At 44.4% G+C, this 11,557-nt stretch overlaps 1 protein-coding gene across 1 annotated transcript; it reads left to right on the plus strand.

Annotated features, from left to right (window-relative positions):
* The first annotated feature begins 416 nt into the window (after nt 1-416).
* On the plus strand, nt 417-5,509 carry PIM3 (Pim-3 proto-oncogene, serine/threonine kinase). The gene is made up of 6 exons (XM_066550742.1): nt 417-960; nt 1,288-1,397; nt 1,543-1,593; nt 1,886-2,249; nt 3,586-3,762; nt 3,916-5,509. Exons 1-6 carry the CDS (start codon nt 879-881, stop codon nt 4,098-4,100), a joined length of 969 nt encoding a protein of 322 aa, XP_066406839.1. The 5' UTR covers nt 417-878; the 3' UTR covers nt 4,101-5,509.
* Nucleotides 5,510-11,557: the final 6,048 nt, after the last annotated feature.

Consider the following 11,557-nt stretch of genomic DNA (forward strand, 5'->3'; position numbering starts at 1 on the left):
CCGGGAGCCCTTTGAAAGGGCGCCCGGCGATTGGCCGCGCTGCAGCGTTAACGCACACTGGGAGAATCTCCCCCCGCCTTTTTTTTTTTTTTTTTTTTTTGCCGCTAATGTGTGATGCGTTCCTCTCAGACGATGTGTAACTCTGCGCGCCGGTTACTACAGATTAAGTAGTTCCCAGCCCCCCGCCCTCCCCGTGTCCGCCCGTGCGGCGGGGCGGGATAGGGCGCTGCAGTCACGGCCGCCGCCCCGCGGGGGCTCCGGCGCAGAGGGGAGGGGGCGGCGGGGACGGCGGGGAGAGGTGTTTCCCCCCCTCCCCCGCGGAGGGATATTCTCGGCGCGCTCGCCGCACTCTGCCCGCACCAAAATATTGGGAGTTAAGAGGCGGCTCGGCGGCGCCGCCGGCTCAGAAGCGCGCGGGCAGCTCGGCGGCGGTGCGGTCTGTCCTCCGCCCGCCACGGCTCCACTGCGGCGCCCAGCCCGCTCCTGCCACCGCGGCCCCCGCAGGGGCGGGCTCCACGCGCGGAGCCGAAGCCCCTGGACTTGTCTGCCTCCGCGGAGGGCTATAGTTCTGCCTGTGCCTGCCTGCGCCCCGAGCGGCTTTCGCCGGGTGGAAGAAGAAACGCGGGAGCGGCGCGTTCGCTGATTGCGTTTCTCCGGAGGACTTTGTGCGACCGACACTTGGACTACTGCCGGCGGGGACGGACCCCCAAGGACTTCGTGGGTTCCCGCTCCTGGCCGAAGAAGGAGCCGCGCAGAAGCTTTCGGCGGCCCGCCGCCCTCCGCCGGCTCCGGAGAGAGGAGAGCCGCGCCGAGCCGAGAGGACGCCGGCGGAGCTGCCGCGGCGAACTAACTCGACGTTTTCTTCCCTCCCTCGGAAGATGTTGCTTTCCAAGTTCGGCTCGCTGGCGCACATCTGCAGCCCCAGCATGGACCACTTGCCGGTGAAGATCCTCCAGCCAGGTACGAGGCTGGGGTGTCCCTGCCAGCGCCGCGCCGGAGGGGCGCGGACCGGCCCTGCGATACCGGGGCGTTGGGCTCGGCGTCTCGCAACTCCCGGAGCTGCGTTTATATATTTTTACATTTTTTTAACAGAAAAAGATTTTTTTTTTTATGAAGCCTTGGTCGGAATCAGGGCAGCGCACACAGTATGGGTCTGCCGGGCAAAGCGTTTGTGGGCTTTTTTTACATTATTTATTATTTTTATAATTATTAGTATTATTATTATTATTATTCGGGTGCAGCGCGGTTGCGGACATTAACGCGGGTTTTTCCCTCTTGTTTACGCAGTGAAAGTGGAGAAGGAGCCCTTTGATAAAGTCTACCAGGTGGGCTCCGTGCTGGGCAGCGGGGGCTTCGGCACCGTGTACGCAGGGAACAGGATCGCCGACGGGCTGCCGGTGAGGCGCGGGGCTCGCGGCCGGGGGCGGCGGGCGGGAGCGTGGCGCGGGAAGCGGCGGGCGCGGCCGGCCCGGCCCTCGGCGGCGGGGCGCAGGCTGAGCCCGCCCCGCCGCTCACGGCGCCTCCGTTCTCCGTACTCCGCAGGTCGCCGTGAAGCATGTGGTGAAGGAGCGGGTGACCGAGTGGGGCACCATTGTAAGTACCCGGGGGGGCTCCGGGGGTGCCGCGGGGCTCCGCCGCGGCGAGGCCATTGTGTGGGCGGTGGGGCCCGCCCCGCTGGCGCGGCCTCTGCGTCGGGAGGGAATTTGGCGGGGGTTCGCCGCCGCAGCGCCGCGCCCGCCCCTCGGACTGCGGCAGCGGCAGAGGGGGCCCGCCGGCCGCGCCCTCCTCCCCGCCCTGCACGCCCTCCCCGCCTCCCTCCCCTCAGCGAGGGGGTGCCCCGGGCCGCGCCACCCCCCCGCTAACCCGCGCCCCTTTTTCCGCCCAGAGCGGCATCATGGTGCCCCTGGAGATCGTCCTTCTCAAGAAGGTGGGCTCCGGCTTCAGAGGGGTCATCAAGCTGCTAGACTGGTACGAGCGGCCCGACGGATACCTGATCATCATGGAGCGGCCCGAGCTGGTGAAGGACCTGTTCGACTTCATCACGGAGAAGGGTGCCCTGGACGAGGAGACGGCCCGCGGGTTCTTCCGGCAGGTGCTGGAGGCGGTGCGCCACTGCTACGGCTGCGGCGTGGTGCACCGGGATATCAAGGACGAGAACCTGCTGGTTGACCTCCGCACGGGCGAGCTGAAGCTCATTGATTTTGGCTCAGGGGCCCTCCTCAAGGATACAGTCTATACCGATTTTGACGGTACGTGCCTCCCACCCTTCCCGTGCCCCTCCCGGGGTGATGCCCTCCCCAGAGCTGCCGCTTTAGCCCCTTTCCAGTGACCAGTCACAGCAAGCAGAGCCCCTGGTGCGGGGGTTCATATCAGGTCTATCGGTAATGGAAACCTGTGGACCCGAAGCCGCTTAGGGGTGTTCAGTTGCGTAGGAAAGAAGCGATTCCAGGCAGTGACGCAGCAGTTTATGTTTCCCTGTCTTGGAAAAAGCGGGGTTTTTTTCCTAGAGGGCGATCTGTTTACATGGAGGTTTTGCCAGTGTCGGATGTTTCCATGTGTGGATATGCAGTTTTTATATGCGGTGGCTTTTTTTAACTCGGAGTGGTACCTCCCCCGCTCCCTTTCTGCCAGTGTCCTGGAAATCCCGCATTGCAGATTTTAAAGCGATGGGGACAAATGCACTCCCTCGAAATTACTTGCTCCAGCGGCTGGGGTCGATGCTTTAGAGGTGGGAAAGCTGAGCATAAGCCAGCATGTGACCAGAGGGAGCGTTTCCCCCAGTCCTTGGAGTAGGACTGATGTAACACCGGGGTCTCGCTCCCCCCCGCCCCAGCTGCCGCGCTCACATCTGTTTGTTGTGAAACCCGAAGCCCTGCCGCACGTGACCCTCGCATCACGAATTCCCCGTTTTGTTTGGTATCCAAGGAGCCCTCGGACACTGGAGGGAGGAGGAGAAGGGGGGGCGAGTTGGGAAAAGCTGCCGCATAGAAGCCCCGGGGGGAGGCCTTAAAAACATAGAAATCGTAAGCGGCCCTATTTTGTTTACTGCCCTGTGGAATTGGATAAAGCAGATTAGCCCCGTGTAATGCGGGCAGACCTGAGTTTCACCTTCTTGTCGCCCTCTCCTCCTCCCTGCCAGCCCCCTTTGTCCTTTTGTGTCTATTTTTGGTGTGATGCTGCAGACGCCACGTGGTCAGTGAAAGGGAGCTTGCCTCAGTAAACAGTCAGCTGATGGGGCTGTGTTATTCCTTGCAACAAAATAGAACAACCGGATGGGCCAAGTCTGTTGATGGTGTAACCCTGCAGATGACCTGAAATTACACTGCTAATGGCTTTGGCTTGTGAAAAATTTAAAGCTGTTTAGTTTTCTGGGTTTGGTGTTGATTTTTTTGGGGTTTGGTTTTTTTTGGTTTTTTTTTTTTTTTTTTTTGGTTTTTGGGGTTTTTTTTGTTTTTTTTTTTGGTTTTTTGAAATTCCTAAATGTCAAGTTTTTGAATTTAATTTAGCTCTGCCAGAAGGAGCTGAATAATGGGGGGAAATTTTAAACCTTTACTCTAATTGTGTTGCTGTTTTTTTTTCTTTCAGGAACGAGAGTATACAGCCCTCCAGAGTGGATCAGATACCACAGATACCATGGGCGGTCAGCAACAGTATGGTCTCTGGGAGTTCTGTTATATGACATGGTTTGTGGAGACATCCCTTTTGAGCAAGATGAAGAAATCCTGAGGGGGCGATTATACTTCAGGAGAAGAATTTCACCTGGTAAGTTCTGCAGAAGTCAAATGGGTTTTTTTGTTTTGGGTTTTATTTTTAATGGTCTTGTACACATGAGCTTGTGTGGGTGGATTTTTGTTACTGAGGATTGTCATTTTTTTACTTTTTTAGTCTATTATGCTTTTCTTTTTTTTATTACAGAATGTCAACAGCTGATCAAATGGTGCCTTTCACTGAGGCCTTCAGACAGACCAACACTTGAGCAGATTTTTGACCATCAATGGATGCACAAATCTGAAGTAGTGAAGTCTGAGGACTGTGACATAAGGCTACGGACCCTTGATACTGATGTATCTAGCACAAGTTCAAGTAATGAGAGTCTGTGAATTACTAAGGACCTCGCACTGGGAGGGGGAGCTTCAAGCAGAAAGACCACAGTGCTGCTGCCAATACATAGGAGGGGCTAGAAAAATGCATTCATTATTCTGTAGTTGAATCTTTGTCTGAGGGACTTGATTTTGTTTTCCCCCTTTGCTGGTTTCTGCTTTGGAATGAGAGATTTCCTTTGGAAACGCTGATGTTTGGGAGTTGCAGGCCAGTACTTAGTCAAAGACTGACCTTATTAAGAAAGCAGTGACCTCTTGAATACATGGTAAACTTTTTTGCTCTCATAGAGCCTGGACTAGATTTTATTTGCTTTTGAGTGCCTTTTTGAAAGCTGCTTCAGTGGGACTTTCTTTTTTGAGCTGTCTATGTCCAAAGAAGATCCAGTTCATTATAGGAATTTGCTCCCTTTAGACTCAGTGCTGGGGGAAGCAGCTCCTATGATGCATTGGAAAACCTGTTCGGTGATTGAATGAAGTAGTCCCATCCACTGGTGATGGAATACTTGAACACAGACATTTCACTCCTGCCCCCCTGCCCTTTACAAATCCAACCCACTTCTGCTGCTCAAAATATTTCCTATAGCCTGCACAGAAATATGAACAGGTATATCGGCTTCTTTATCAGAAACATTTATTCATGTTTCCTTTTATCATCTCTACCATTGGGCATGAGAAGCCCCTTTCTCAACTCCCCCCGGCCTTTTGTCACCCTGCGAGTCTTAAAGTATGTATGGGCATGTTGAATGCACAATCAATGCAATATTCAAGGACTTCTACTTTTTTTTTTCCATACCTGTATAATGTGTTTATGTAAACTTGGTTTTTCCCGTGTACTATACAGTTATTTATTGTTTGGATTTTAGAAGACCTCCCACAGTTTTCAACTGTGGCTATTTATTTGGTTAATTTATTTGGTTAGAGTTATTCAACACTGTGCTTTCCCCTCCTTCTCCCCATGGGAATTCTAGTGGTTTGCCCATGGCACTTTTTTTTTCTGCATTCCTGTCAACTTTTGGTTACAAAAAAATAAAAATAAAAAAAATTTCTGACCTTACCAGTTTTTTGTTGGAAGATGGGAAATTGTTGTACAAAGTCTAATTTAAGGGAAATAGAATGACTTTTTAAAGTTAGTCAGTATGCCTTTTGTCTGGTATTATTGTACCAGAAGTGTAAAGTAATGCTGTTTGGAAGGGTTTTAAATTATTGACATTGTACAGTCTCCGTGCATTGGCTCTGGAAGGTAAAGTGGCAGAGTCATAAACCTTAATTTATTTTAATAGCTGTGTTTCTGTGATCTGGTTGCATTTATGCAGCTTGGATTTGGATTTTTTTCTTCTGTTTAACGGTGTGAAATGTATGGAGATCATATTTTTTATACAGGTATTTCAATTAAACTTTTTGTATATAAACAGTGTTTGTGTACTTACTTTTACCTTCATTGTTACTTGTGATGAGCTGGGAAACACACTCTCTTACCATCTCAACCCTTGTTGAGGGCCTGCAGCAGCTGAGCCAGAGTTAGGAGAAGGTCTATGCCACTAAGCAGTGACCATTTTGAAAGAATTAAGCAATCCTTCACCTGAGCTCTATTTGCTCCTCAATCACTGCGTTTGATGTTGGACTGAGGAAGGAGTACAATACAACAGCACTAATGGCCTACATAAAAGGGAATTGGCCCTGCAATTGTGGGACTTTTACCTCTGTAAACACTGAATATCAGTGTACTTGTCCTTAAGTATAACAAGGAAGGGGTTCTGTAGCTGTGGTGGTTACTGTTTTCACAGTTGATATGTTTACTTTCCATTACATTCAGTTTCCCTCTTCCCACTTACACCTTCCTTCTCGGGCTGCGTGCGGACTTCTGGTAAAGGGACAGCATTCTTGGGGATCAGGGTGATTGTTTTCCTTCAACTCCTAGATTAGCAAAGACGGGTGTGTCTGTCACTTGATAGAGTATGATACAGGGGAGCATGTGCCATTCTCACCTACAGCAAAGGACAAGAGAAATGTCCTCAGCATTTATCTTCACATCTTGGGCGTCATGTCCTGCAGATTAACGATTTCATCCCCGTTTCTCTGTAGCCAGAGACTTACCTGACTTGGTCTTTTTGCGGGGGTGGTAGTGATTACAAGGTTTAACTACTGCAGAGGGATCTACGAGGTATATTTAAGGATGTGTTCAGTCATTAAAGGAGCTTTGTAGTTGTCACAGTAAAGGGCTGGGCTTAGAATCTTAGTTTCGTATTATTTCCCTTTCTGGGGATCTTTCTGCCAGCTCATCTGCTATTATTTTGGTTCCCTGTGGGTCATAGCTCACTGGCATCACATCAAGCTCCTGATGCTAACTAGTTTAGACTCAAAATGCCAATAAATAGCAGGAGGTAAATCTGAAGAAAAAAAAACCATTTTTAGTCTGTTCCCTTTTCCGATGACACAGAGGGAAGGTGTGTAGCCTTTTCTTGGCCATAAAAAGGAAAGTCACATTAATCTAGTTGGGGAAAAAAAGCCCTAACCACACTTCTGTCCATCAATTTATTTTCTATGTTTTCTGATTTTGTTCCTTTTTTATTTTAGACTTATTTACCCAGTTTTAATGAAAATCTGTATAAATGCTAAACCTAGTCCCTGAAAAAGTCAGTTCCCTATTGGAACTCTTCACAGAAATAAAAGATTGCTTAAAAAAATCACAGTGTCATATGAGAAGAACACTTAAAGTGAATATTTAGAGTTTTGCTTTGGAATGAGAAATTCCTTTTGCTTAAGAAGGGAGGATTCAGGTATGTTACAGGAGAAATGATCCCAGCACCTAGTGCACTTCTTTAGGGAAACATGTTTCTAACCACAAGAGGTCCCTGGAGAAATTCCAGTAGCTGACAGTAATTAACATCTTCCACTCCAGTGACTTCACATGTTCACAGCTGTTCAGAGGGATGGCAGCAGGGCTGTATGGGTGAGCTTCAAAGGGCTACCAGAAAAGCGATTCTAAAAACACATTTCTAAAGCTATTGTTGATTGCTGAGCCAGGGACTTGCAACATTTCCACAAGAGCTGATGTTACTTTCCTTAGCTTCACTGAGAATCAGAGTTGAAATGCTCTGTTTTGAAACATAAAAACTAGGTTTTCACCTTTTGCTACTGAGGCAAAATGCATTAAAAGGATAAAGGTCAAAAGGACACGGGCACGAGTGCTGACTCCCCTCTGGGATTAGCTCAACATAAAAGGTGCACTTTCAGTGCTGCACAGGCAGCTTTGGTTGTGAAACTCCCCTGTACACTAATAGAAGCCATGTGGCTGAAACACCATATACTGAAAGTAATGATTTGTAAAAATAGCTTTTCATTACAGTTGAAAGTTGGAAAATTATGTGTTAATACAGTTCCATTAGCTGAGTGTTTCTGCCAAAATGAGCAAGTCAGTGACAGCTCTTGGTTTCTCCTGTGGTTCTATCTAGTATTAATACCATTAAATGTTATTTCTCTGTGATCTCCTCTTCATACTCTCTCCCCACTAGGTTGGTTTTCCACAGCAAAAAGCTTTAAAAATAAAATTCAGCAGGTCATTCAAAACACTACAGTTTAAAACAGGGCCTGTTTTAACCTTGAAAAATTGATTTAACAATACTCATACCTATGCATGTATGTATGTTACTGGCTTCATAATAGATATTTAAAATAAATTCTAATACTGAAACATCTTTAACAATGTAGTGTTTTGTGTAATTCATATCCTGAGTAAAGCTCATTTCCCTGAGTGCATAAGCATACACTGTCTTCTTTTTTTTTTTCTCTCTTTTTGTTAACTGAGCTTATATTTACTGAAGCAGCTGAATATGAGCCCTTTGAAAATAACTATCTAAAGATGTTAGGAAGATTGACTAGGGTGTGTTCCTACCAAACACTTATGGTTCTCAGTGGTTTAGTGACCTCTGTTGGTGAAATTAAAGTACATGTTCCAAAAATAATGATGCATAAATTGGGGAGATTTTAAAGCATTGCTGGCTGATCTTTTTAGATATGAGTGAGTATGGCCGATACTTAATTATCCCATAATGCTTGAAGGGATATTTCACTAAAAGTGAAAAATTTTAAATTACTACAAATGTGAAAATCTCAATAAAAATGGGAGAGGGGAGTATGTATTCAAAAGGTTGTCAAATCTGCATTTGATGTTACAGTGCTAACCTGCCTGGTGTGCCCCAGTCACCTACATGACTCTTGGCATGAGCGTTTACAGCCATATTAGCCCTCATTCTTCCACTTCATTTCAGCAACCATGAGAGTCACTTGTCTTCTGGCATGCAGATGGGCAATAATTCTCAGTGGTGTAACCAGACAACAGAATGTTGTGGCCCTATCAGCCTCATATTAGTGGATTTTTTTTCTGTTAACAGCACTGATGCCACAATTTGTAGCAGAGGTCAAGATGGCAGCATTTTAGTTTCATTGCAAAACAGTTTTTGATACTGTCCCAAAATTTTCTCTGCTTGTAAATTTGCAATTATTGAGTTTCATGTGATTTAAAAATTTAATATGTTTTTACCTACAGCATTTCTTCAGGTAGCTGATTTGCCAGAGACATAATAAGCTTTGGTTATATTGCAGAACTGCTGAACAAAGTGATAAGGAGGCCACAAATCCATGCAACTAAAAATTAATTTTCATCTGTATAAGAGAAGATTCCTAATTATTTTCAGAGAACGTTTGTCTTTCTGGTGAATTCGTGTTATCATTAAAAAATGGATCCACATAGAGATACTAGCTCTTTGATGAAGAGAAGTGACTAGAGAACTCCAGAGCTGAGGTGTAACTCAAAGCAAAATGAGGAGCAGAAACATGCATCCATTAAATCCTTGCAGATATTTTGTTAGCTTGCAATTCCACCCCTTTTCTTCCAATAAATTTAAAAGGTGTTCAATCTTTATGTCCTTTACTGCTCGTAATTATTATTTGTAATACAGCCTGGCACACTCAAGTTTTAAGAAACATAAGTGGTTTGCCATACTCTGATAAAATCGGCATTTTTATATCTCAGATGCTAGGATTTCCTTTTCCTTAAAATGCTCTGAAGGAAATTACTTGCCTGCGGAAACATTCTGCTTACATAATAATATAAATTCAATATAGGTCTCAGATTAGCTGTGTTTAAGCTCTAATTAATATGGTCTTAGTAAGAATGTTATCTATTATGGCTAATACTCTGCTAATTGACTACACAAACCATTATGTAAAAAGCTACTTATACTAGTCCACTAAGAGAATTAGTGAGATGCATACATTGACTTGCACTGTTTCTCAGGTAAGTCTGTGTTAAACATCAAAATTAGAATTAAGTCATAGTCAGAAAAGTGACTTGTGGATCAAAATGTTTCTTTGTTTACTATTATTGACTCAGCAGGCACTTTAGGTCTCCAATTAGGAATACAGAAAGATTACAGAAAATTATACTGAAAACTGAAGTATTTTGGTATTTTGCTCTATTATGTACAGAATCCTGAAGAAAATTTTTTATTATTTTATGAATAATTGTCTGTGTAATAGCTAGATGAATTTTTTTTTGGCTGTAGGTTAGTGCTATTGAAAAACATGCTCTTTTGTAGAAATAAAAAAAAAAGTTTTGCTCAAGAAATTTACTCTGGTAATTATGAATTACCTGGTTTCAGGGTTGAAGTTTCTCTCTCCCCTTTTCTGCTTTCTTTCTTTTAGGACAGGAAAATATAAGCATCAAATATCAGTCTATTTGAATTAAAATATATAAATATGTTAACAGGCATATGTTATTAAAGATTGGAGTGATGATTCCCCATTCCCCAAAAGTATTTCTTTTCCAGAAATTTCCAACCCTAATATAGTCATGCAAGGGAAAAGTCTCTTTCAAGACCATCCTAAGGAAAGATGTCCATTACCTGTGGGGAAATACTCCTGTGTTCAGACTCCATGCAAAGATTTTGGGGTGGAGAGAGAGGAGGGGAAAAGGAGGGTAGTTTGTTTGTTTGTTTATAAGGTCTAAATAATATCAAATTCCCTAAAATATAAAGCTTTACTAGCATAGAAAAATGTAAAAGATCACTGCTTTGCAGAGGGACATTTGTCTATTGTATGGGCAGATATAAATGGATAAAAAACTTAATCAACAGGAAGGGAGATTAAGTTGTGGTAAGGAAGAGTTTGATATCTGTAAGGCTAGCTGAACACCGCATAAACAGACTGTGTAGTATAGCAAATCAATATTTTTAGAAACACACATTTTTCAGAAATCATCTAGAAGATACAGCTATTTTAAAATTACCTTGAATTTCTTCAGCCTAATGATCTTGAATTACAAAGACAGATTTCAGTCACAACATTCATCTGCTTCTTGAACCAATACAAAATTTATTGACAGGGCTGGTTTTGCTATTGGCAAAACCAAAACTTTTTAATACAGATTTGACCTAATCAATAGCAGTGGTGACAGATTTTCTCATGATGGTGAGGCTATGGGGCTACTGACCTTTTCTCATAGCCAGTGTCAGCTAAATTATTCCTCCCAATATCCTTTCCTTTTGCTGGTGCATTGGTATTAAGATCAATAAACTGATCTCTCTGATAGCAACCCAGCACAAGTGAGGGAATATGCACAACCACTTGGGTCTGGGATGTGATGGAAGAGAGATGGTAGTGCTGAAGAAAGGAAATGCGTAATAACAAAATTTTCTCTAGTCAGTCTTCTTCGAGCATACCCCCTAGTTTCTATTTGATAACTTCTGCAACAAGGAATTTGTAAAGAACATGACAAATCTTGCTATTTTTAACCTCACATGCAAATTATTTTAAGTGGCTTTTCTTCAAATCAGGTGCTGAGCATTTGTTTGTGAGGCATCAAGTACTGATGAAGTGAAAGAACTAAGGTCACTCAGAATCCTACACAGGTCAAAACTTAATTCATGACCATATTTATATATCTCAACAGTATGCCCTACTTTTTAACCAGCTTCACAGGTATATTTGCAAATGAGAAAATACATTAAACATTTCAGAATTGTTAATCAATGACAATGCTTTACAGCTATTCATGAAGAAAATATATGCTGCAGTGAGAAAAAGTAATGCAAATGAGTTGAGATATCATAATTGCATTTATTGTTTTATCTCAAGCTCTCTGATTTTCCTATTTCTCTGTCATTTTGAGTCTCCTCAGCAGGCATGAGCTCCACTGTCCTCTCTAGGATATTTTTATCAATATTCATAGTTTAATATGTAGGATTCCAATGTACTTAAAGGAAAACTTCTGCAACTGATCTCGAAAATCTCGGTTAATCCCTATCTAAACCATAATTTTTGAGTGCATTTTAAAGATGCACTGTTCCCAGTTTAGTGCTTGTTGTGGTGATGCACTCAAGTAGCTCTAATAGCTGAGAATCACCATTTTCTCTGACAACTCCTAGTCAAAATACTCTTGGTGGTATAGGACCCAGTTC

Source organism: Molothrus aeneus, chromosome 5 (assembly GCF_037042795.1).
Source record: "Molothrus aeneus isolate 106 chromosome 5, BPBGC_Maene_1.0, whole genome shotgun sequence".
NCBI lineage: Eukaryota > Metazoa > Chordata > Aves > Passeriformes > Icteridae > Molothrus > Molothrus aeneus.

What these genes read in the sequence shown, in the direction of transcription:
- PIM3 (XM_066550742.1), top strand. Translation starts at nt 879, where the DNA reads ATGTTGCTTTCCAAGTTCGGCTCGCTGGCGCACATCTGCAGCCCCAGC. An exon ending in TGACCGAGTGGGGCACCATT is followed by an intron (nt 1,594 to 1,885) that starts GTAAGTACCCGG and finishes TTTTCCGCCCAG; the next exon opens with AGCGGCATCATGGTGCCCCT. An exon ending in AGTCTATACCGATTTTGACG is followed by an intron (nt 2,250 to 3,585) that starts GTACGTGCCTCC and finishes TTTTTCTTTCAG; the next exon opens with GAACGAGAGTATACAGCCCT.